Consider the following 27,643-nt stretch of genomic DNA (forward strand, 5'->3'; position numbering starts at 1 on the left):
CCTGCGGCGAGATAAGCCTAACTAAAGGCTGCTTGGCGTAATTGTGCAACTTGGCTCTCCTCCCAGGCTGTACCCTGCAAAGAAAACTTCTCATGTGAAGAGAATGTGTTCTCCTCTGAGTCAACAAAACAATTGCACAGATTGCTCTCTTCTTTTTTAGGGGAAAAGAAAATGTTGCTCTTTTTGCAACTCTCTCACAATTTCTTTGAACATACATTAGCTATGGCCATAGGGCTGCATCAAAACAAATCCTTAGTGTGTAACAGGAGCCATTTTGTCCACTGGCAGGTCTCTTTTTCAGCATGTTTACAGAGATATCAGAGAAAAAAGGTGGTTTATTTGTATTTTCCTGTGCTCTGTTGTAAATCCGACAATACCAATTTATACAGTTATGAGTTTTAATTTTAATGAGGTAATCAACAGATACAATGGGATTCTAATGTTGAACGGTGTTCAGAATTGTGAGGAATACTGATACTTATCTGTTATTAGTGAATGGTTGGTTAATGTTTAAAGGAATAGTTAACCCAAAAATTATATTTCTCTTATCATTTACCTGTAAGCCGACTCAAAAACAAATATTTTTTTAATGTATATTTATACATTATATGTATCTGTCCATACAATGCATGTCAATGGGTTCCAAAACTTTTAAGCTCACCAAAGGACTTAAAAGGCAACATAAAGACATAAAGGTAATCCATACAACTTGAGCGGTATAATTCATGTCTTTTGAAGCATTGATATGAGAAGCTCATTAAAGCATTCTCGCACTTCACAGATCATTTCTGTTCTGCAGAAGAGAGAAAGTCATATGAGTTTGGGATGGAATGAGGGTGAGTAAATGGTGAGAGCATTTTCAATTTTGGGTGAACTATGCCTTTATGAAAATCCCAAAAATTGTACAAGAACTAATTTGCAACCACAACTATCAGGATAAGTTCTTTCAAATTTGGCAATTGTGTGGGATGGTAAATGCTCAGATTTCACTCAGCAGTGAGTAGTATATTAATGAGACGTTCAGCATCCTTTCACGGAGTGTTGAGAGTTGAAGTTTAATTTGACTCATTTTGTAGAATGTGTGTCAAAGACGAGATCCACCCAATCAATTTGTCATTGAATAATGTCTCTTTTAATATTCTTTCTGTGGTTAACAGTCAATTGTTGTTCAAAAACAACAAAAAAAATAAACGTTTTATTATTATCTCGAATTGCATGGATGAGGTAAAGACACTCTTTACAGAACTACCGGTTTTCTTAAAGAGACAGTAGCGATTTTTACCGTTTTCTTCAAATAAGTCAATTAGGGTGGTCAATCGATTAATGTTTTTAATCTAATTAATTACATGGTATGCCGATTAATTAAAAGTTTATGCAATTAATCGCATATATAAATATTTGCTGAGAAAGCCCCTCTAATTAAATAAATATAAAGAGTTATATTTAAATAATTATATATATAGATATATATATATTATACAAAAAATAATAATACAGATAATTAAAATGCATTACATTATTTTAATAATAAGCAAACAAGGAGGCAGGGTATGACGTAAGACAGAGAGACACGTGGCGATACAGAAACAAAACAATGCCACATGCTCTCACATGCATGAAAAATACAAAATACTTGACTTGAGCGACATGAGCGCACATTGCCAACCGACAAACAAGATGAGAGAATGCATAGCAAAGTCAAACAAAGCGATGCCATGCATTCTCACACAAAACGAAACCTGAGCGTACATCGCGATGCAAACGCCACGTGATGCACGCAACAGGCAACTAAAACATTACAGGACACCTTGGTGAAAGTTCGGCCACACACACACGCCTGACACCTTAGACCAAAGTGATCGAACCTCAGCACAACATGAAGACAACTTGCGACCCGGGCACGCAACGTGAGCATGACGTGAGGCACACCCATGTTAACAAGAGCCAGACAAACTGTTGACATGAGTGCATGCTGCCAAGATGGCATTAGTGCGATGCACCCAAATCAATAACAAACAGACATGGAGCACGAGTGTTCGGACAGGAAGTCAGGATCCAGACACCTTGCTCCAGACATGACGGACCAAAGAGCGCAAGGCAGGGAATACAAATGAAACCACGCGCTCACACAAAGACAGACAATGAAACACAAAACAGACATGGGACGATGATGCCACATCGTGTCAGATCAAAATTCAGACTGACAGGACCGGCTCTGTCTGTGAGCCCTTTTTTAGAAATATAAACTAGTTTTTGAAGCTCCACATTAAGTGTACGTGCACTCTTCCTTGACATTTTTTCTGCCTTAATTTCATCTGTGTGCACTTTCAAACTGACTCTTCAATCAGTTCACTAACTGGATGTCTATTGATAGGGGATTGTGATTGGATAGTTTTATCCAATCATGTACTTCAAATAACACGGTGTGATTTTATTGGTTTTACAAGCCGTATCCTTGGCTACCTTTGATTAGAATACTCATGTGACTGAGAAAGCCGCATAGGCGATAGAGAAATTTTAGGAGAGGGACAAAATATAAATCGGAATAAATCGGGACACTAGTAAAAGTGCTTAAATACTGGACTGTCCCAGGAAAAACGGGACGTCTGGCCACCCTAGGCATAAACATATCATTTTTAGGTTGTTACCTACCTTCAGACTTGGCTGTGTTTGTATGCAAGAATGTGTTCTTATCATCTGTTGTCTGCTCTCAATAAGTGTGGTTTGTTCTTTCTCTGTTTGAGTCTCTGTTTGCCAATACAGCGAGTTTCGCTTACTGCCCCCTGGAGAAAACAGGTGGTACTCCATGGTCCAGGGACATGATTGTGTAATTTTTTTAACGCATTAGATTTTACATAATTAATCACACTGAATTAATGTATTAAATCGACAGCCCTACAGTAAATAGTAACAAAATTATGCATGCAAATAAACGTATTATAATATATGCAGTATATTATCTTATTTATTGATGGAATACATGGATTTGTACATTTGTAAATATTATAAATGAGATCAAATGTGACCAAAATTATGAAAAACAAAAAAATTAATATTTTCGTAATGTACCTAATTAGAAGGTCCTTTTTAACTGGAAAAGAATTTCATTAATATGTAAGCAAAATGTACATATACCTGAAATAACCCCATATTAATCGATATAGAATGAAACTGAAATGAGAGCTTGCGAACTGGATTAGAATTGGGAAATCTGTATCAATGCCTAGCCCTATTTACAATTATTTACATTGATTTAACATTGATAAAATGTGCTAAAAATCAGTACTGTCTCTTCAGGAAAACCGGCAGTTCTGTATGTGAGCGCATATTAATGAGATGGCTTTTTTATCTCATCCTTGCAGTTTGTAATTAGAATACATTTCTAGATATTTTGTTGTTTTTGATGAACAATTGACTGAATTGGGGAGAAAATGACTGTAAAGAACAGTAAGGGTATTAAAAGAGACATTATTCAATTACAAATGGATTGCATGGTTCTTGTGTTTGGAAACACACAGATTGAGTCAAATCAAACAAGTGGAAGGATTTCAGCTTGTGGCTATATTTTGTTTCACTCTCACTCACAATTAAAACAGCTGTTTTCTATTTCATATGTGGCCATTTTATTGTAGAAAGTCATACATAACAGTGCAAACAGTCTTTGGCAAAAATACAATACAAAATAAAAGATAATCAATTAGACCACTTGTTTGAGCATGTTCAGACTTGCAGGGCAGTGCATTCCATGGCAGGTGGGCACAGTTTGGTTTGGGGGAGGATTTTCAAGAGGGCATTAGGCCTTTAAGGAGGAAAGAATGGCCGTTTGGGAGAAATGAAACACTGAAATAGACACGACTCCAGTGTCAAGTAAGAGACAAAAATTGGATGCTGGTTGAACAAGGCAAAACAAAAAATAAAACAACAGTCAAACACTTAATGTTATCTGGCTGCTCACATCACTGTACTTCACAATTCATAGAGGCATTTTTCTCAATCACTATCTAACACTTCCATAACCATCCAAACAAACAGGGATTGTGATTAAATGTAGAATGATTATGACATTTAACCAGGCTACAATGGAATGTTTTGAGAGGGGCAGTAGTCTAGAGAAAAGGGGCATCTTTTACCATTGCAGCCCCCATCTCTTGCCTATGGCTTATATTTCAATGAGACATGAGTCATACTATAAAACACAGTGTCGTCAACTGCCGAAGCAGACTGCAGCGTGGACTTCTTACCAGTCCACAGAACCAGAGCGAGATATGCGAGGCCTCTGTTACAAGGTGTCTGACAGTATTAGGGAACTTGGGGAAAAAAAAGAAAAAGATTATAAGGGTCTGTTATTACCGACATGTTTTTGCGTCTGCCGTCCATGTTTTTCCATTCGTTTTTCTTTGTAAAGAGCGCTAGATGAACGTATTTGGTTGTTTTTATATGTCGAGTCTCGAGACACCTTCATCTCAATTGAGAGCAACAGTCTGGTTCCATAAGTAGAAATGCTTTTAATGTTTTCCATAGGCAAATTAATATTTAAATATAATTAATAAACCTTTAAAGACAGACTAACCGTTAGCTCAGAGGTTGTTAATCGGTGGTATATGCTTCCGTTGGAGCCATCAGTCCATGGTATTTCAACTTTATTTTTAGAATTCATGTTTAATAGTGGAATTTCTACTGAAGAACTTCATTACCCATGAATCCTGAGGGGGGAAATCCACCAATCAGAGGATTACTGCAAACAAAGTGTGCCAAAAGAGCTCCGCAGCAACCGCCTGTGAATGATGCAATCTAGTCTCTCCCTACACTCTCAAACTACTTTATTTGTATAAGGAATGCACCGGCTGTCAATATTTACTGGCCAACTATTGACCAAATTTAAATAATCGGCATATCGGTTAGAAGCATGAAAACGGCAATATGAAAAAACGATGGTTGATTTATTATTAATTAGTAACACACTCTTTAAAAACTCTTTGAATTTCAATGTAAAAGAGCTGGTACTCCTAAGAATACGTAATATTTCATTTTTATTCTTTATCATTCTTACGTTAATGCTTTGTTTCTGCATTCAGCGCATCAGTCAGCATTGTGTGAGCAAGCGGCGCCCTCTAGCGGTCTGGATGGCATTATCCATGGTCCATTATACCACTATAATACAGAATTTAAAAGGGGGGTTTTTTCATTTAAATTTTTCCATAATGTGGTTGACATTTTTGTGGAATTGCCCAACATTTGCGTAGTATGAATTGGTAATGTTCTATCATATACAGTACACACATGTAAAATACGAGTTCTGTTGTTTTAAAATGCAAAAACATAAGGCCAAAAATGTACAAAATAAAAGGTTTTCACATCAACTGTCATGTTATCATATTTAGTTATTTTTTCATTTTATCTTCTATTTATCTTTCATTGTGGCTCTCTTTAAAATTTTGGCCTGTCATGTGTTCAACAGATCCAAATCCATGTTCAAGGGAAATTATTGTTAGAAATTGTTAGAACAATAAAACGATTTTGTACCTCTTTGTAAATGTTTTCTGATTAACATTCTTTATTGATTCACATAATGAACACAGAAACACAAAACATATATACACATCTTTGTACATTTTAAAGCACAATTTCTAAGTAAAACAGTGATCTGCTGACAGAATAAGGTAAGTGGCAAAATATCGGTATCGGCCTATAGGTTTCTGTTAAAATCCTATCGACCAGATCATAACGGTGCATCGCTAATTTGTATATATCTGAATATTTTCAAAACATAGTATCAACAACTTTAAATCAATGGTTTTTTATTTTTCCATTATTTTAATTCGATTACATAATTCGCAATGTTTCTTGAGACTGTAAATCATTCCCTTATTAAAGATGGTCTAAGAACACAGTCTTGTACCTTTAATCTTTTTGTCTGATTTTTTATTACTTTTTTGCTTCAAATCAAAGTTTGTGATGTTGTGATTCACCTCAGAGCTGGTTGGTTTTGTTCATGGCTTACAACTCTGGAAAAAATGGATGGGGGAAATACTTCCGGAACCAAGACGGCTGAAAAAGTGTATGGGCACTGTTGTGCCCTAATCCCATCCCTAAGCAGTTCTCATTTGTAAATCTCTTTACAAGCATCTGCTAAATGAACAAATCTAAATGTAATACAAAAACTGGACGCATTAAGTGTGCATGCTTGTGATGTACTGCGGAGAGGTGCAATTGTTTACATCCTTTCAGAACACTGTTTGGAAAAGAGAGGAAACATCTGGACCTTCATTCATGATAATGATAACATAAGGATATAAATACTGTGCTGATAGATGTGGCTTTAGGCCAGCCAGAGTAATACAGAAAAAGTACAGTAACCCTGATGTCAGCTGACAAACCCTTAGTCGCTCCCTTGCAAAAAAAGATACCAAACCACAAGCATAAACAACAGCTTTCTGTCAAGGTAAAGAAACAAAAGCCCAAACACAAGAGTCTCCGATAACCTGCAGTTGCCAAGGGAAACAAACATTTGGTGATCAGTAGAGTTTTTTCCCCATTGCAAATATTGTTTTCAAGGTATTCACATTTTTCTTCACATGAGAGAATGATATAAAGCGGGAACTATTTTTCTACATATGTTCCGAATATGATACTATGCACCATAAACATTTGGTAAAAGTAGGAGTAACTAATCCTTTTACATGTAACATTTCTTTAGAGTAGCTACAAAACAACAGGTTTCTGCTCAAATGTCGTTTTAAAAAGCAAATAATGAGTGTATAAAGGATGCACTGTATATTGCAAAACATTTAGACGCCTAAAACAATACTTGTAAGACTCTTTTAAAATTAAATAGCACCAGTTTTTTCAGCATCTCGAACCTGAGAATGCTTCTTCAGAGATGATCTGCTGATCAAGGTGTCAACTTGTCAATGAGCACCTTTGGTAGACATCTGAGACTATGACCCATATAACAGGCCTAAGGGAGGAAAACAGGGTTCCATAGTCATCTATCCGATTGAATACTTTTAAGGCATTTGATGTGCAGTTTTGTGGGCTTCTTGCCATGTGAAGTTGTGGGAATATGCAAACAAAACAAATAACCAATATGTAAAAAAATGATAAAAAACCCTGAAAGACAACTAATAAATGGGGGGTGGGGCTGAAGGTGACATTGGTTAAGTGTCCTGAGGTTATACTTGATGTTCCTGCAGTTTTGATGGCTGGTTGATGCACACAGGACAGCACGAACCTTTAGGTGTCACGGGATTCACACATGCTTCCTGTGGACACTTCTCTACAAAACATGTCACCTGGACCCCCTACGGAGACAGAGATACAAGAGTGAAACAGAGGAACAATAGAGTGGAATATGGACATGACAAAAAAATCTCTGATAATCTACTATGTGTGTCACTGACACACCATTCTCTTATATCTGACAGAATGTTTCAGTATTTGACAGATACGTTTCCCCTCAGGGATGGCTCAGGATTAGAGATGGAACAATATGGTTATCTCGTGATTTGGTTAAATGTATGATATGAGGTTCACGATTTGATATAATCTTGATTCCATATAACAACACTAAAATCATAAAAATTTCTCATTTGAAAAAAGTTCTCTAAAGATGACCACACACCGGACGAGAAGCACTGTGTCGTTGGTAGGACAAGGCGCAGGTATCCCACACAGGCTTGTCAATACGGTGCAGGTGTCAATCCAAAGTTGTGAATATAGTCACCATACACATAAAAGTTACATAGGTTTTTGTACTTCTTCAAGAATGAACAAATTGATGTTGATGAGTTCACAGGTTAGAGTATGAAACCGTTGCACCTGCGCAAATGAAATGTTTAGGAATGGTGACGTTTATGCAATATCTCTGTGTGTTGCCATGAATTGGTTTAATTCAAGCTGTCACACAACAAATAAACATACTTGTAAATTAAAATATATTTTGTGGGCTATATGAAATGAATCATCCTGTAATGACTAGAGTAAATAATCTGTCATTTGGTAATGATTTTGGTCAAATTTAAAGGGAAAACTATGTGAGTGGCACTCCATGGCACTGCAGAAGTTTTTTGAGCAGCCCCTGGGGTCGTAACTGGGTGCAGCCAGCGGTTGTTTTCGAAAACAAAACAATTGTTTCAAATTTTAGAATGCGGCGTGTCGTTCGCCAAACACGTCCGGTGTGTAAACCTCTTAAAACACAATATAAATGCTCAAAGTTTGAAAATAATAAATGTATTAAAACTTTTGTCTATATATAGTACATTTATTTTCAATTTTTTTTCATTTGTTTGTCATCATTAACCCTTTAAGCTCTGGAGGTGTTTTTAAAGATTTCCTGTTTCAATGGCATATTCAAAATGAAAGGCTTATAAATTGTAAAAAAAAAAAAGAAAACTTGTTTTATTAAAACGATGATAATGTTTTGTCATTAACAATTTTTTTATTGATTTCAAAATTAAAATGAACACAAACACATGAAAACACAGAATCAACTTTTATCGATATATGCCCCCTGATATATAATCACCCAAAAGCCCAGCCGTCTATGTGATAACTCCTCAAAAGCCGCCACTCTGCCCAATTTGTTGCACCACTCATGAAAGGAGGGTGCACAGGGCAACTTCCATCCCCAGAGTATCACCTGCCTGCCGATCATCACGTAGGCAAGGACCCAGTAGGCAAGACCTCACAGATAAAACTCTGAACCCCTGACCAAAACTTTTTAATCTTAATACAGGACCAAAAACATGGGCTAGCAAGCAGGAGTGTCTTTAAGGCCAAGCCTATACAATCTAGAGGGAATCCAATAAAAACGTACTTAATGCCCTGTGTGAGCCACTGGAAGGCACCCGGCTGGAAAGCCGTTGGGCAGTACGCAGTCAGAGTCAAAGCTTTGGATTTAGACCAACTGACTCGGTATCTTGAGAACTTAGAAAAGGAATGAATAATTCCGTGGAGGCAAAGCATAGATCTAGTAAGGTCAGAGACAAATAATTAAACATAATCTGAGTAAAGCAAAAGCTTATGCCCCATACCTCAAGCCACCGCCCCTGGAAAATTAACCTCCTTTCTTTTTGAGGCTGCTTATGGTTCCAGGGGAAGATAGAACAATAATGGGGAAAAAGGGCAACCCTGCTGGGTGCCCCTATCCAGAGTAAAATAATCTGAAATTAATCAATTTGTTTGTACCGCCGCTACCAGATATCTATAAAGTAACTTAATCCATCCAATAAAAGAATTCCCGAAACCATATATTTCCAAAATCTTAAAAAGAAAAAAAAAACACCTTTTCGGTGTCAAGCGAGATTGCAGCGGCCGGAGACAAATGATTATAATATAATCAATAATAATTGTAGTGTCCATCCATCCATCTTCAACTGCTTATCCGAAGCCGGGTCGCGGAGGCAGCTGCTCCAGCAGAGGTAGTAATTGTAGTGTATATAGTATAAATAATAATAACAATTTTAGTGCTGTTATTCATAAATAAATCGTTGAATTCTCGACACCTTAACATGTATTTACATGGAAATAAGCTGAAATAAAAGCTTTCTTTTCTGTGCATGCGTTTACACGTGCTAATGAATTAGTTATTTGAACTGTGAACGTTGAGATGTTTGTAACTCCAACATATACATTTACAACATCCCAACCCCCTCTCTGACACATACACAATGGAATGCTAATTTGGGCATTCAGATTCCTGGGCACTACCATCTCACAGGACCTGAAGTGGGAGATAATCTTTGACTCCATTGTGAAAATGGCACATGGTGTATAAGTGTCATTGTTTTGTGTGTGTAGTTTACAATAAAGACATGAGAGAGGCTGCATTTTGACCATTTATTGAACTTGAAAAACAACTGTAAAAAAGGAGGCGAAACTTTAAATAGTACATATACAGATAAACAGATAAAAAACAAAAATGAAAAATACTATGTTAGTGCAATTTATGTATTCTATGTGCCGGTATACTCAACTGACAGCCGAAATCTAGAGTGCACTCTCCCTCAATGGCCGTGTCATGTGCCATTTTCCAAACCGACCAACTTTCTCAACATTCCAAACACAACTTTGGTGGCTTCTTGGAGCATGTGCCACAGCCAAAGTTGCTTACATGCCTGGCAGATCTCAAAAGTTTCTGTATTGACATCTTCCGTCTTGACATTTTTCTCCTTTTGGCAGGCGGGGAAGGGGTTAGAGGAAAAAGTCGCTTCTGTGCTACTACACCCGCTGCCATTTTTTGATGCACACAAAGCTCCTTTACTGCTGATGGTTACGTTCATGCACTGTTTGTACAGAATGTGTGCATTAATTGCAGCCAGCTCCAAGACATTGTAAAACACAGCTACAGGCCAGCGACGGGCTCCACCCTTTAGAGAGTACAGTCGTGCCATCTGGTCCATTACATCAACGCCAACTTTAGTGCTATTATATTAGGAAATTGTATTGGGCAGTTTCTCTGTGCTATTATCAGTTGAACTGTTTGATGCATTGCACTCAGGATGCATAAATTTTTCTTTGGCTTTGCCTGGTAAATTGTGAGTGTGACTTGTCCAGCCCTCATTACCTTGGTGGAAAATCTTTCAGACTGTGCTAGTGTCCATGGGGCATCTCCCGTCTGATTTTAATAATTGTGCCAACAATGGTGGTTTTGTTCACCAAAATATTGTTTGCTAGTTGCAACGAGGTGAAGAAATTGTCCGTCGTTACATTTCTTCCCTTTCCCAGTAAAGGCCAGACCAGAAGCATGACAACATTGTCCGATAACCGCTGACCAGCTGGCCTACTGTCGTCTTTCCCTAGATAGGGATGTGCGTTCAGCATGTGACAGCCCGGCTTGGTAGGGAACAGTTGTTCATCAACTGTTATGTTCTCACCGGGCGTGTATGAAGCAATTCTGTTTTTCACAAATTTGTCCAATATCTCAGATATAATGGAAAATCCATCTGTCACAAGGCGGGTAGCTCTCGTGTTCTTGATATCTCAGAATTTATATCGCTACACTGTCTCTTTGAAAAAAAGAGTGGCCACATTTATTAGACCAAAAGTCATCCAATCTCATGCTTTTGCCTCCTGTAACACCTCTCAAATAAACAAGACCAAAAAAGGCTTTTAGTTTGTCATCTGTCAGTTTGAACTTTTCAGCATTATTCCTCCCAGCTTCCGCATCAGTGTACTTTCGTATGTTTTGCCACATTTCTGTGTCAATGAAACACAGTAAGCTGCTCAATGGACTTGTAATATTGTCCTTAGCATAAGATGTTGGCCCTGGGGGTTCTCTCATTATATTGGCCTCTTGGGGTAGACCCCGAGGGTTGACATGATTTTTTTCAAACTATACTGTGCCATCTCTTGCAACCTCTTGAAATGAATCCCCAGCACACTCAATTTCAGAGTCTGATTCTGAATCTGAATCAGATTCAATATCAACGCCACCTCCATCGTCTCTCTCCTCCTCTCCATCAAACACCTCCCATTCCTCTCCCTCCGATTCCATCTCATTAATATTTTGTAGCAAGTCCAACACTTGCTGTGCCGTCATATGGAACCTTCGAGTCATTGTAAGTATGCACATAAACCACGCAACAGAGTTTTATCTAGCCAAAAGCTTCCCTGCTTTATCCCCCAACTCAAAGTATGACTGTCTTGCTCTTGATCTATGCACCTAACGAATTTGTGGGCTGAAAGATAATCACCTCCTCTTTTAAGATCCATTTATTTTCCATGAAATTAAAAGGCGAAAACACAGCATGTAAGCAACACCAACATAATTGTCAAAGACATATACTTAGATATTACTCACTATATTTTTGTCTGTGAGTAAAACAAATAGTCTGGTTGTATTCTACTCTTTGAGCGCTTTCTAACAACATATGACACATGACTATTTGATCAGTTTGATGTTTTTACTGACATCTTTCGGCAGAGCACATTCACGAGAGAGGAGTCGCGTGGTTTCTTTAACGCATCCGTGCTATGTTTAATTTAAATTTATGTTTCTTTTTACTTTTTGATCAGCAAATGTCTGTAAACAGAGAGGAAATTAAAACACACATTAGTCAATGAGTCTGTTAACATGTACACCAATACACTGAAACTATTTGAAGTAATTTTAAATAATCGAGTTATTCTCTATTTCTGATATAAAACTGTGAAGAGACAACACTTTTGCAGATTGGATAACCCAGTAAGAATGCCTTTAAAGGTGTTTACATGCAACACAAAATCTGGCTAATGGGCAAAAATCTACCAATGTCGAAGAGTCGAGATATTCTAAAGCCGTTTAATGCGTTTACATGACCAAAAACATTGTTGGCTTACGTTCTCAATGAAAGTGTAATGAGTAATGGAAATACATTACGCAAAAGAAATGTTACGTTTTAAACTCAAGCATTTTTCATCAAAACAAGGTGATTTTCCAGATATTCCAGTACTTACATTTAAAAAACTAAATTCAAGCACTTTAAAGACCTTGTTCTAACCCTGTAAATAGCGTTAAATAAAAGCGAAAACCCGTCACAATCACAAGGACAGAAAACAATGTTGCAAATTTAGAAATATCAGATTGTGCTGCGGTATATTTAGTTATTTATTTAGATTTGTGATGTTTAGAAATTTGATATATTGTCCCATCCCTAGTCAGGATGATTGTTGGATTAGTGGGGTCAACTAGTTTATCAAGATTTTCTTTTATATTGTGTTAGCAGCCCTGTTTAAAGTGATGAATTAAGATGTTTTTAGCACACTGACAACATGCAGCATGTGATAAACCTGTTTCCCCTTCTGTCTCTCACTCGACGTTGTGTCAATTGTAGTGACACAAGGGGTCTCTTCTGAGAGGCTTGCATACCTCTGAACTTGAACTTGAGAAATGGCCAATGTCAAGTTGGCAGACAGAATTTGCATAACCACCCCGGGTATAAAGGGAGCGGACGAGTGAATGCCAGACAGATTTTTTCTTCAGAGCCGAAGAGTTGTGTGTTCAGCGAGCTGTGTGTGCGACTGCTTCACCACCTCTGCAAGAGAGCTTTCCTGTTGGCTTTCACGGCACATTACAGCAGCTTTTTCTTCTCTGCATGCTGTGCAGACACTGCACCCGGATGCTACGACAGAGCTTCTCCTATAAAAGAGATTGATTCTGGTAAAAGAGCAACAAACACAAGTTAGCGTTGAACATCTTTTTCAGGATGCGTCTTTTTAAAGATGCTCTTCCGCTACTGTGTAGTTCCTGGATTCGGTCGATTTCTCTCCACTTCTGACAGCCATAAAAGCTGTCTCGTGTGCCTGAGCGGCGAACAAACGCAGGCAGCGTTTTATGAATGGTTCATGTTCTCAGTGCGATAACATAGCCATGGCAACATTGTGGTCGCGGCTTTCTTTTCTCATGAGAGAAAGCCACTTCAGCCGCCCCCCAGCATCGTTCCTTCTTCCCACGGGATTGAGGACGACCCGGCTGGTGTTGAAGGCAATTGGATGACGTGGATGACGACGGCTCGGTTTCACTGGGTAAAACCCCACGAACCACCCGCCCCCCGGCACGCCTGCTTGCTTGTCTGATGCTGATGACTTGCCTGGGCTGCCACCTTCGGGTACGCTCACCCAGTCTGAGCCTGACGCACGGATGTCCACTATGCACCGTGAGCGTGAGGTGGACTGGAAACCTCCACCCCCCCCCCACGGCTACTCGATCGGTTCCGTGGGCCAGGGTGCCCTACCTCCAACCTCACTCTCAGAGCTATGAGGGTCACAGCGCAAGCACTCAGGCGGGCTATGGCCACCCTCGTGGTCCAGGAATGCCATTTGTGGCTACATTTTGTAGAGATGCGCGACATTGACAAGGTACGCTTTCTCAACGCCCCCATCGATGAATTCGCCCAGCAGTTTTTGGCAGTGAAGAGGTAGACGGAAGCTATATCTCACATCATGCTGCGCCGCTGCCTCAACACAGCCCGCACCCCGTCTGCCTGCCGAGGGCGTCCCCCGGTGGAGGGCCGGGAGCAAAACCCTTGTTTTCTTTATACTTCATTGATGCACCCCCTTCGGGCTTTGGTACCCACATTGTTAATAAAAGAGCGATTTCCTCACTTCCTGGGTCATCTAGCTGGTGTGTGCTGTTCTCACGGCACCCCAGCTCCCCAGACGCAGTCATCTCGCCTCCGGACCCATGACTGTCCAGCCCCGGCAGGCCAGCACTGATTAGTCTTTCTCAGCACCCAAGCATCGATATGCGCTTCTGCCTCCCGATGCAATATTACCTGCTCCCCCCCGCTGCGAAGCCGAAGGGGGGTCAGTTTGCCGGGCTCCCACCTCGTCTCGGCGGTATTCGCTCCATTCTGCCTCGCCGTCGACCCTCCCTACGGCTCACATCCGACGGCCAGGCATATCAGTACAAGGTACTCCCCTTCGCCTCCTCCCTGTCCCCTTGCATCTTCACAAGGTCGCAGAGGCAGCTCTTGGCCCACTACTGGAAGTGGGCATTCGCATACCCGATTACCTCGACGACTGGCTCATCCTAGCACACTCTCGAGAGTTACTCTGCGCCAACAGGGACCAGGTGCTTGTGCACCTCAGCCGTTTGGTCAGAAGGGAAAAAAAAGCAAACTCTCTCCAGTTCAGAGCATCTCTTTTCCCGGCTTGGAGTTAGACTCAATATCAGTGTGCCTCACAACTAAGCGTGCACGTTCAGTGCTCAAGTGCCTTGCTCACTTCAAGCCAGGCACAGCGGTTCCTTACAAACAGTTCCAGAGGCTCCTGGGGCATATGGCATCCTCGGCCACATCTCGGGTTGATGCATATGAAACCGCTTCAGCATTGGCTTCAGACTCGACTCACGAGATGGGCATGGCGCCGCGGCACATACCGTGTGTTAATCACCACTTCCTGCCGTCAGACTTTCAACCCTTGGACAGACATCTGTTTTCTGCGGACACGAGTCACCCTACAGCAGGTGTCCAGACATGTTGTTATCACCACAGACGCCTCTCAACTGGGTTGGGGTGAAGTGCAGCCACGGGCATGCAGCCACGGGCTTCTGGACAGGGCCCCGCCTGTGTTGGCACATCAACTGCCTCTAGTTGTTGGCTGTACTACTTGCCCTGCGGAGGTCTCTCCTGCTGATTCGGGGCAAGCACGTCTTGATTTGTTCAGACAGCACCGCCTCGATAGCGTACCTAAATTGCCAAGGCGGCGTACACTCCCGTCACATGTCACAACTCACCCGCCATCTCCTCTTTGGAGTCGGCCGTGACTCAGGTCACTGCTTGCCACTCACATCCCGAGCGACCACAACACGATGGTGGACACGCTGTCGCGACAGGTCTCGCTCAGCGGAGAGTGGAGGCTCCACCCACAGGTGGTCCAGCTGATTTGGGAATGCTTCGGCAGGGCACAGATAGATCTCTGTGGCACCCGCGCCCATACCTCTGGAATCTTCACGTCTGGCCCCTGGATGTGACATGGAAGACTTAAGTGGTCTAACACCTGCAGTCGTAGACACGATCAACCAAGCCAGAGCTCCCTCTACCAGGCAGCTTTATCTAGCTCCCATGCAAGTCTTGTCACCTGTTTCTGTATGGGTAAGGGGAGCCTAAGAGCAGTATATGACACCTTTTATTGGGGGCGTTGGGAAGGGTTACGTGCAGCCAACCCAGCTGCTTCTAGCACGCAACAGACTGCTTGCACCTGGCTCGGCAGCCACGTAACATGGGTTAGTGCATGGTGTTTTTTAAGTGGGACCCCTTGTGTCACTACAATCGACATAACATCGAGTGAGTGACAGAAGGGGAACGTCATGGTTACTGTTGTAACCTCCATTCCCCGATGGAAGGAACGAGATGTTGTGTTCCTCTTGCCACGTCACTATCCCTACCACTGTAATGTGCCATAACCGTATTCTTGGCTCCTCAGGAAAATCTGTCTGGCATTCGCTCGCCCGCTCCCTTTATACCCGTATGTCCGGGGGCGGGGCATGCAAATTCTGTCTGCCAACTTGATATTGGCCTTGTCTCAAGTTCAAGTTCAGAGGTACATGAGGCTCTCAGAAGAGACCCCTTGTGTCACTACAATCGACACAACGTCTCGTTCCTTCCATCGGGGAACGGAGGTTACAACAGTAACCATGATGTTTTGGTGATTATGATTTTGAGTTTTAGGTTATAGGTATTTAGCCCACTGCATATACTGAAAACCTGTATGTTATACTATTGAAGAGTATTTTGTTAAATGTTGGTCATTGTACACATGCAAAAGATGTCTTTGGTCATTATGTGGCATCTTGGACTGTTTTTCAACACATTTGAAAACGGGTATCAGGCTGACACAAGTGCCAAAGAGGGAAGGCTCACTGAACTAAAGTGAACTTACTTTACAATGACATATGGTGCAGGGGTTTTTCTTCCAGATCTCTCCATCTCCTCGTTCTCGCCCTTCCTCATCAGTGCAGTCTGTCTGACTCAGGCGGCCTTCAAGTCTTTTAATCTGTCAGTTCCAGATAGAAAACATGACTTTACACTCAAACTCCAAACAGAGTCAGCTATTCTTTGCCTTACAATAAATGCTGTATCCTCTATTAATGCGAAACATCAAATTGATTGATTCACAAAATGATCCGAGGTAGTGGAACTGTGACTAAATTATGTTTATCACTCCTAAAAGTGTGGCAGATGAGAAACATTTGACAGAATTGTGTGTAAGGATTCAATTAGTCTCCATTGGCTGGAATAAAGGCCCACTAAATAATTCCCTCACTGCTTCAACTCTAAAAAAAAACACGTGGTGTTATCTGATCCGCTGTTTGGATAAGCTGTTAAATGGGACAAATGGTGGTCCCTTCAGAGCATATTAATGCAACCCTTTCCTTAGTTAGTGTCTTATTTCCTGTTAAAGTCTCTGATCCTAAAACCAAAAACTCAACTCTCATAGATGTCATTGATCAATTCACATTTCTTTTTATATAATGGAGTTCAAGACATCAAGAAGTGTTTGGTTGCAGTCATTGACACCATTTACCTGCACTTAAATACACTACAAGTTAAGCTCAATCAACAGCATTTGTGGCATAATGCTAATTTCCACAAAAATGTATTTAGACTCATCCGTCCTTTTCTTTAAAAACAACACAATCAGGGTTACAGTGAGGCACTTACAGTGGAAGTGAATGGGGACAATTTTTGGAGGGATTAAAAGCTTATAATTTCATGAAAGCGCTTCTATTAAAATTTGAGCTGTAAAGTTGTTTAAGTCATAATTTTTATGACTGTTTTAGGGTGTTGGAGTTTACTGCATTACATCATCATTAGGGCTTATTTTGATAATTGATTAAGCTAACAATTATTAGAATGATTATTCGACTATTCAGCGATTATTGCAACGATTCATTATTAGCTCTTAACCAATTATTCAGCATGTGCCCGACTTAAAATGTTGTATTAAATGTGCTTCCTAACAATAAAGAGGACAAAATATACTTTTTAAAATACCTCTAAATGACATTCACTGAATTAACGGGAATTTTTCAGTAAAGAATTAAGCTTATCAAGTGTTTTTGTCTTGTTTTCCATTTAAAATGGTCTAAAAATCCTTAAAACATTATACATTTACTTGAGAAGCAACATATAAGATATTAAGGATTGCTTTAAGAGAATAGATCTTAAATATACATGTATAAGTGTATTTTTCACTTGGTTATATTTCTGCGAGTGCAGTAAAGAAAAAATACTTAAATTCAAGATCTGTTCTCTAAAAACAAGTCTAAATATCTTAAATGCTGCTTCTCAGGTGAATGCATCTTTTTATAAAGGATTTTAAGATATTTGAAAATATTTGAATTTTTAATATTATAGTCATTCTCAGATAACAATTTTTTCTTCTTCAGTACAGCTGCTGAAGTAAATGTATGTTGTTTTAAAGGAGTTTTAGATATTTTTATTGGAAAAAAAAACAAAAACAAAAACAAAACAAAAACACAATTTGTGTCCATGTATAATGGGGTGAAGACTTCCTCTCTCACCTTTCTGTTCACTTCAATCCATCTTTAACTCACGAAGAAAAAAAAAACTCTCTCTTATTAATAAAGCCGCATATTGCCAATTATCTTCACGATAAGAAATGCACAGTGACATATTTATTATTCAAGTGGTCATAAGCCATCACATTATAATCTAGCTGCTTTATTTATTTTGTATTTTTGCATTATAATTATCTTGTACTTTGTGATCTACATCACCTGAAATTGTTTGGAAAGTTTTGAGTGCATCTGGACAGTGATCTGTGTGATTCTTCATCTCCTCAGTCAGTCGTGAACTGCAGTGCCGCTCTCACACGTCATCATTACAGTTTAATGTGATCTCATGTTACTTAAATGAGATTAAACGACTATTCGACAATGAAAATTTTTGTGTCGACTAATTGTTTCAGCTTTTGTCATCATAGCAGCAAAGTTGTAAAATTGGATATAACTTTACACAGATGCGGTTAGTAAGGGATTTTATCACACTAAAATCATGTTAACATGCATATTGTTCATGTCTTGTGGCTATAATTTTTAAGTACTTTCACATGTTATTGTTCAGCCCCCATTAACTTCCATTGTAAGTGCCTCACTGTAACCCAGATTATTTCTTTTTCTTTTTTTTTTTTTTAAAGAAGAGGGACATCAAAATGAATTTTTGTGGTGATAAATATTACTCTACAAATACTGTTGATGGAACTTAACTTTTAATGAACCTGGAATATTCCTTTAAGAAGACGGTTTATTACAGGGTTTTTGCAGAAAGCAGCAATACAATAAACATAATAAAAACACTGCAGTAATACTGTAAGTTAGTATTTTATTAGGGGTGTAAATAGCATCACTATTAGCACTTAGTGCAAAGAAGATGCTTTGTGTTGTTATTTACACTTGCAAAAAGCCTCTACCATAAAATAATGAAGATGCCACTTGTTCATTTAGCATCAGATCATCTAATATTAAAGTTTTGTAAAAACATTTGAAAAAACACAGTAGACTGCCATGTGTTTTTCATCAAAAGAACTGGAAAGTTTGATTCTTGGCCTGTTGTACTGGACAGCACAATGAATATTTTCAGTATCTCACTGTCACTGCCAAATGGTAATGTCTGAGCAGAAGTCAATTGTTTTTGTATTTTCAGTCTACTAATAAAAGTCAATTCATTCACAAATATCTTGGCTCTTATTTTTAGACAGAGTGCATTGGTGTTTATAATTGATAAATTCCTTGGAAAAAATGTATGTAAAAAATAATTTACACATTTAATCTTGTCCCCAAACCAATATGCACAATTCATAATAAATTATGTTTCAACAATTTAAGCTCGATGTACCACAAGAGCTGCACGATTATGACAAAACTCACAATTGTTGATTATTTCTCTTAATATTGTTATTGGAATTACAAGTCAAGAATTGTTTTTAAACTACTTGTTAGCAGTTTTTTCAGTAAATGGAGACCTACTGTAAATGTTAAACTTCACATTGGCTCTCTTAGCAGCATAAAAAAACAGAAGCGAGCAATGGACTTGTGATTTGGTAACAATGCTCAACCACAGCAAAAACACAGGTTATAGGATTAGTTCACCCAAAAATACAAATTCATCATTTTCTTACCCTTTTGCCATTCTGGATGTGTATGACATTGTTTCTTCTGCAGAACACAAATTAAGATTCTTTTTAAGAATATTTCAGCTCAGAGGACTGGGTAGATCAGTGGTAAAGACGTTGCCTACCACCCTTGGAGTTCGCTAGTTCGCTAGATGGAATCCAAGGGCATGCTGGTTCATTCTCGGTGGGGCGCGCGGTGAGTTGAGCGTAGATGCTGTGGTGGATGGCGTGAAGCCTCCACATGTGCTATGACTCCGTGGTAACGCGCTCAACAAGCAACGTGATAAGATGCACGGGATGATGGTCTCAGATGCGGAGGCAGCTTGGATTCGTCCTCCGCCACCCGGATTGAGGTCACTATGCGACCACGAGGACTTAAAACACATTGGGAATTGGTCATTTTTTCAAATTGGGTGAAAAAGGGGAAAATAATCCCCCAAAAACAAAAACAAAAATATATATATATATATCTCTGCTCTGTAGGTCCATACAATGCAAGTGAATGTGTGCCATAATTGTGAAGCTCAAAAAAGCACATAAAAGCAACATATAAGTAATCCAGTGGTTAAATCCATGTCTTCAGATGTGATTTGATAGGTGTGAGTGAGAAACAGATCAATATTTTAGCCAATTTTTACTATAAATTCTCCTGCCTGCTCAGTGAGTCTCTTGCTGCTGTTTTTGTATAGTATTTGTATTGTTGTGCACTGAAAGCTCCTGTCACCAAGACAAATTTCTTGCATGTGTAAGCATACTTGGCAATAATGTTGATTCTGATCATAGAATTTGCCAAGATATGCAGGTTAGTGACATAAAATCTTTAAAGATTTTCAGAGTTTAGTTTGAGGCATGTTGCAGAAAGTAAAGCAGATGTCCTTGAGCAGAGCTGCATATTCTGCTTTGTTTTCTTTGTTATGTCTGTGAAATTCTCTGTGATGAGGTTTTCTGTGCTGTACTTAAGACTCTCTACACATTTTCTGCTATTTTCCTGTGTGTTTTCTGTGCAGTTGCTTACGGACACTCATGCACTACTACATTATTATTTATTTCCCCATGTCAGTCTTTTATTATGGTATAATACATATCCGATAACCCTGCCCATTAACAACCCGTCATGACAAAATTGTGTGACAAAAAAGTGATTGGTCACTTAATTTGTAATATATGCAAATATAACTGAAGAAGCTATAGACCCCAGTCATAGGTCTGGATACGCAAGACTTATTTCCACTTTAACTTTCACTTTTACATTCTTCTTCTTGTGTTTTGGTGTTCACATTATTCATGCATTCATGAAGAATATCTAGAGAAAATTTACTTAAATATTGATCTGTTTCTCACCCATACCTATCATATAGGCCATATGGATTACTTTTTTGCTGACTTGGTTCCTTTTAGGAACTTGCATTGTATGAACCTACAGAGATTAAATATACTTCTAAAAATCTTTGTGTTCTGCAGAAAAAAAGTCATTCAGATCTAGGATCGTATGAGGGTGAGTAAATGATGAGAGAATTTTTATATGAACTATCCCTTTAAATTGAAAATACATTTTAATGAACATTTTAACGCATGATGAGTAGTTCCCTATCAAAATGCTACACTTTGATGCTGCGCTGATTTAGCGCTTTGGGAACATCTTTAGGAGTGAGCAGCTGTGAATATGTGTGCAACATGTCATTGAAACTGACTAGAATATCCTCCGCCGGTGACATTATCAGGATGCGCCGAGTGGCATGGGGGGCGAGGCCTTACCGCTCTCTCTCTCCCGCAGACCGACACATGACCACGCCCCCCATGCCACACGCCGGTACAGGGGCTATAAATAGATGTGCCACAGGTGCATCGTGAAATATTTTGTCTTCAGATCACTCTGTGTGTGTTGGGCTTCTTGACCTGTCAGAACTTTCTACTTTTCTCTGTTAGGAGTTAGAATTTGAGATAGAATTTGTTAGGCAGTGCGCAGAAACCTTTCTTTAAAAAAAATAAATAAATAAATAAAAATAATGACAATAATGACTTTGATAAACAAAGCAAGGTTTATTTTTTTCTTCCCCCAAACACACCACCGGTTTATTTTGGTGTGTTTGGGGGAAGAGCATGCTGCTCTTGCATTGGTGGGGCGGGTGCGAGCATTGCGATCTGTTCTCAGTCAAAATGCTTCGCACTCATCTTGCTTACTTCCGAGAATCAGCGCCCACTCTTCCATCATGGAGCTCTCGTATGGATCTGGCTGAGGAGCGAGAGACGGGTCCATCCCTATCGCTCGCTCTCTCCCCAGATCAATCCGGTCCTTCTCGTGATCCTGGAGTGCGCTCTGGCGCCTCTTTGGTTCATGAGGGGGACCTTGAATCTCTTGAGTCTGCGGACTTCGTGCTACCCACCTCGTATGGGTAGCACGTATGGGCCACCTCGACTTCGTGTTCGTTCCTCGCATGATAATAAAGCGGCTGAGGAATTACTCGAGGTGGTTACTCGGGCGGTGGCCAGGCTTCAATTAGACTGGCCATGTGAACAAGAGACCCCCCAAGCACTCCAAACTGGAGGACAGATTTCTGTCTGGTGGCCAAGGGAAGGGAACACCACATCAGTCCCTTCCTTTCTTTGATGACCTCCATGACGATCTTTCTTGTTCATGGAGGAAACCTTAAACTTCCTGTGTCTTTGTGCCCTCGACGTTGACATATTTGACTATCGTGGGTCCTGAGGCACAGGGGTATTCCGTGATACCACCGGTAAAAGTGACACTTGCGGGTTCTCTCTCGCCTGGCTCGGCATCATCGCTAAAGAAACCCTCTCCCCCCACAAAGCTGTGCAGGACCACCTCTATGCTTGTGGGGAAAGCTTATCAGGCAGCAGGTCAGGCTGGTGCTGCCCTGCACACTATGGCAGTGTTACAGGCATACCAGGCTGACCTGTTGAAGGACCCGAGTGCGGGCACCACGGTCGATAAAGAGGCTTTCTCAGAGCTTCATCGAGCCACGGATCTGTCTCTCCAAGTGACCAAACAGACGGCTCACGCCATTGGCCGGTCTATGGCTGCTTTGGTCAGCATGGAGAGACACTTATGGCTCAACCTGTCGGGCATCAGAGAAGTTTTCATCTTCGATGCCCCGGTTTCACTTTCTGGCTTATTTGGTTCCGCTATCACCAGGTTCCAGGAGGCGAAGAGTCATGAGGAGGCCTTCGGGCAATTCCTTCCTCGTCACACTCAGTGGGAGGGGCCGTCGGCCACCCAGCCCCGCCCCTTCTAGATGGGAGGCTCAAAAACAGAACGTGGCGAATCGCGCTCCCCCTCGTAGAGACTGGGAGCTGGTTCGTCACCCTCAGCAGCCCCCAAAGCAAGACCTCAGGGCTGTCATCTCAAAGAAGAGAAAACCCTGATGGTTTTGCGCCCAGACTTGTGGGAGTAGCCCCCTTCGGGACGGGGTGTGTGAAACATCCACCTGTACCTCCCCCACACCCCCATGAAACCTCTCCATTCCCGCCGCCTCTGGTGTTTCGGGAGTTAGCGGTTTCCAGCAAAATGCTGGGTGTTCCGTTGCTTCCATGTCCTGTATTCCAGGACATGGAGCACTCGACATACCCTCAACAGGAAGTGTCAAAATTGATTCCCATCTCAGAGAACCTAGCAGCGTGGAGCTACTGCCAGGAGTTTCTATGTGGGTCCTAAGAACAGTAGGAAAAATTTCCTCGCTGTCCTCCACGTTTCAATGGCGTCAAATCCAACATCACGATTGTTTATTCACGATCGATCTCATCAATGCATACATTCATATAGAAATTCTGCCACAACACAGGAAGTTCCTGAGGTTTGGTGCATGGTGCATGGATGCAGCACTGGCTCCTTTGCAACTCCTCGGGATACGCATTCTGAATTATATAGACGACTGGCTGATACTAGCAGTCACATCAACTGGCATTAAAGCACAGAGATATCGTCTCAGCTCATCTGGTTTCTCTGGATCTGAGACTCAACGTCAAAAGAGCGTTCTCTCTCTCACTCAGGAAATTACCTATCTGGGGGTTGTATGGAATTTGATCATGTTGCAGGCACAATTGTCTCCCGCTCGAATCGAGACTATTCAGAACACCCTGAGCAAAGTCAGGCTAGGCCAAGTTTGCACTGTTCATCAGTATCAACGAATACTAGTTCTAATGGCATCTGTGTCCTCGGTGATCCCTTTGGGCCTTCTGCACATGAGACCGTTTCAGTTGTGGCTCAAAGCCAGGGGATTTCATCCAAGGGCCAGTCCCCTAAGGCAGATAAGGGTTACGTGCCGCACGCTTCATACCCTTTCTATGTGGTTCAGACCCCGGTACCTCACTTTTGGTCCCACTCTAGGTGCGTCTTGCCATCGCAAGTTGCTAACGACGGACACCTCCCTGACGGGCTGGGGAGCAGTAGAAGTCTCTTACATAAACCATCAAGGAGGTCTAAGTTCACACCAGCTAAACAGACTGACACGGCAGATTCTCCTTTGGGCCCAGGGCAAGCTACTGTCAATCAGGGCAGTTTATATCCCTGGATGCCTGAGTGTGGGAGCAGATTTACTGTCCAGACAGAAAATACTGACGGGGGAGTGGAAACTCCACCCGAAGGTAGTGGAACAAATCTGGTTGAGATTTTGCAGAGCAGAAGTGGACCTCTTCACCTCCCATTAGACAGCGTAATGTCCCCTCTACTTCTCTCTGAGTCACCCAGCACCCCTGGGTCTGAACACGATGGCACATACATGGCCCAGAATGCGCCTGTATGGGTTTCCTCCGGTTTGTCTGCTCCCGGTAGCCTTGGCCAGAGTTCGCCAGCAAGGGTCCTGCCTCTTACTGATAGTGGCGTGTTTGCCGAACAGGGTATGGTTCTCGGAGATAATGTCTCTCCTCGGCGGCTTGCCTTGGGCGATTCTGGACAGGAGGGACCTTCTGCCTCAGGCACAGGGGACAATATTTCATCCCCGGCCCGAGCTGTGGAACCTTCATGTTCCAACTGAAGAACACTGGGATTTCACCTTACTTTATCGAGACCATTCTAAGTGCTAGGGCTCCCTCTACTAGAAGAAGTTATGCCAATAAATGGGGTGTCTTTGAAAGATGGTGCAGTGCACATAATGCAGATCCAGTTAACTGCTAGATTGCATCAGTTCTGGACTTTCTGCAGGAAAAATTATCAGCAGGCACATGCCCCGCCACTCTCAGGGTTTATGTGGCCGCTCTATCGGCTTATCACGCCTTGATTAATGGGATGCCATTGGGGAAACATCCCCTGCTCGCTCGCTTCGTTTGTGGAGCCATGCATTTGAGACCACCTGCTAGGACCAGGATCCCTTCATGGGACTTAGCAATAGTCCTTGAGGGTCTGGTTGAGACCCCCTTTGAACCTCTAGAGTCAGCATCTGATAAACTTGAAATCATGCTAAATTGCTAATTTTGAACTAGAAAATCACTTGCCATTATATCAAAAATTATATATAAAAATTAGCATTTTGCATGATTACTCAAGGATCTATCAATATCCACCTCAAGGGCCAGCGGATCAAACATGACCTAAATCCGACGTACTTTGGAGTTACCATGGACCGATCATTAACATATCATGATCATCTGAAGAAGACAGCAGCCAATGTCAGCTCTCGGAATAATCTACTCAGCAAACTGGCTGGCAAAAGCTGGGGTGCAAGGGCCCAGACACTCAAGACCACTGCACTTGCTCTGTGTTACTCAACAGCAGAATACTGTACACGGTCTGGTCCAGATCATCCCACACCAAGCTAGTTGACGTTCAGTTAAACACGTCTATGCGCACAATCACTGGAACCCTACGTCCTACACCAAAACCATGGATGCCAGTTCTCAGCAACATACCACCACCACATCTCAGACGACAGGAGCCAAGCTGCTGACTGAAGTCCAAGCGAATGACAAATTGCCACTCAACACGGATATCACACTGCATCCAGTAGCCCACCTGCCATCGAGAAAACCTGTCTGGTTGAACCTGTCGCCAGAGGATATGACAGCTTACTCAGCATGGAGTAATGAGTGGGCAGCAACTGATGTTGTGAACCACGCACTCGTAGCTGAGCCGTCGGTCTGTCCTCCTGGCTTCGACCTTCCTCGACGACACTGGTCAACGCTGAACCGATTGCGGATGGGACAAGGTCAATGTGCAGTCAACCTTGTTTGGTGGGGTCAAGCCACCAACCCAAACTGCAGCTGTGGGGAACCAGAAACCATGCAGCACATTGTCAACCAGTGTGCGCCAACTTATTTCAGCGGACTCGAGGCTCTACACATGGCTGAACAAGATGCTGTTCTGTGGCTGGACGTGCAATGCAAGCACTAAGAAGAAGAACTCAAGGATAAGGTGTTGAAGTGATGCTGCTGTCTAGATTTGATCAAAAACAAATCAAATAGTGATGGTGCTGTTTTTTACATTAGTAATGTCCTGACTATACTTTGTGATTAGTTGAATGCCACTTAGGTGAATTAAAGTACCAATTTCCTTCTGAAACAGCAAAATCTGTACATTATTCCAAACTTTTGATCGCCAGTGTAGAATTATTGTAATTATTATATACTAAATAATCTTTATTTAGGGGAATAACAAAAACAACAACATTCATATATATGATTAATTGCGATTCATTCTATCAATTAATCGGTTCATAATGTAATTAATTTAATTAAACATTTTAATTGATTGAAAGCCCTAATATAAATGAAAAATTCTAATAATGCTTGCTGACAAAATGTATTGCAGACGTTACACTGTGGTCATTGCAGTGGACCAGACAAACCACATGGCCTAACCTGTTTTCGTAGACTTGTGATGGTCTTCTGCATGTCTGTAACAAAATCTTGGAAATCCTTTATTGAGGGTTCAGTGCTTGACTTGTATGATGCAGTTATGTTTAATTCAGTTTGAGCAGCTTCCAAAGTTCTAAAAAAAAAAATGACAAATTAGAAGAGAAATTAAAATTTAATAAAAAAATTAACTGCTAAAATTCTTTAATATGCTTTTAAATTATGGATACAGTATTGATACCTTTACAATCATTACTTCTGCGAGAAAGTCTTTTGAATTGATCTGATGTGAAATAATAATAAAAATAAATCAATCCCCACTGTAGTTGTGGGAAAATTTTAATTGTACCTGCTATTGTCTGTGAGGTTGCTGGCAGGTCTCTCCTCTGCATCGCTGTGCTCTGCTGACCTACGACCTCTGAAGTGGTATGACAGGGCGTTGAACTGACCTTTAGTGCGGCAGTCTGCAGGTACAATACAATCAAAACACTTCAGTACTGACACTAAACAAACAAGTTTTTATGTTGAATCGGCCAAAAGTCTTGGCCAAAAATGTGAACAGAAACGGTTACATTAATATCCAATAACAGAAACTTTAACTTTAAAAAATTATTAACTATATATTTATCAAAAAGTGGTCGGGTTTACATTAAATGTTTTTGGGTTGTGAGACTCATTTGGAGAAATCTAAACAGATGAGCACAGAACAACATACTCCCTATGGAAGCACATTGCTGTAAAAATAAAACTCAACCGCAAATTCAGTTTGCATTTTTGTGTGTTCTAGTAATGCAAGACTTTCGGTTTTCAGTTTCGACTTTTCACTTCAGTACATTTAGTGAAGCCACTGTATTACAGATGTGGATCCAGTTTGTTTGACCTCAGCACACTGCTCTTTGTGATATTCTATGTCAAGTCAACATGTAGTGAGTCAGGCTAAGATAATAGCTTTTATGTTTAGTAGGATGTGGGGTTGTCTGAACAAAAGGGGTCCAGTTCAATAACATAACACATGAAAGACAAGAGCGACAGTGCTAGGCCCTGTAGTTAGCGATGTGTAAGGTCAGAGGATATGCCTGCAAGATAGGAATTCAAGGACATCATTGAAGTTCCTGTAAACCTCTAATTCACTTCTAAACACTGTGAGGACAATCAGCATCTGATAACTGAAACTAAAGTTAATCAAGGCCACTTTATATAGCTGTCACATAGCCAAAGATTCACA

The 27,643-nt window shown here is 40.9% G+C and overlaps 1 protein-coding gene across 1 annotated transcript in view; it reads right to left on the reverse strand.

Annotated features, from left to right (window-relative positions):
- Window positions 1–3,613: 3,613 nt before the first annotated feature.
- The window catches only part of LOC127656724 (peroxidasin homolog), a 127,086-nt gene continuing 103,056 nt past the window's right edge, over window positions 3,614–27,643 (reverse strand). The window contains exons 20-23 of the mRNA XM_052145207.1: window positions 26,768–26,882; window positions 26,425–26,554; window positions 16,360–16,473; window positions 3,614–7,301 (exon numbers count right to left, since the gene is read on the reverse strand). Of these exons, the coding sequence (XP_052001167.1) occupies window positions 7,173–7,301; window positions 16,360–16,473; window positions 26,425–26,554; window positions 26,768–26,882 (488 nt within the window). The 3' untranslated portion in view covers window positions 3,614–7,172. The remainder of the gene's footprint in view (window positions 7,302–16,359; window positions 16,474–26,424; window positions 26,555–26,767; window positions 26,883–27,643) is intronic.

Source organism: Xyrauchen texanus, chromosome 16 (assembly GCF_025860055.1).
Source record: "Xyrauchen texanus isolate HMW12.3.18 chromosome 16, RBS_HiC_50CHRs, whole genome shotgun sequence".
In the NCBI taxonomy this organism is placed as follows: domain Eukaryota; kingdom Metazoa; phylum Chordata; class Actinopteri; order Cypriniformes; family Catostomidae; genus Xyrauchen; species Xyrauchen texanus.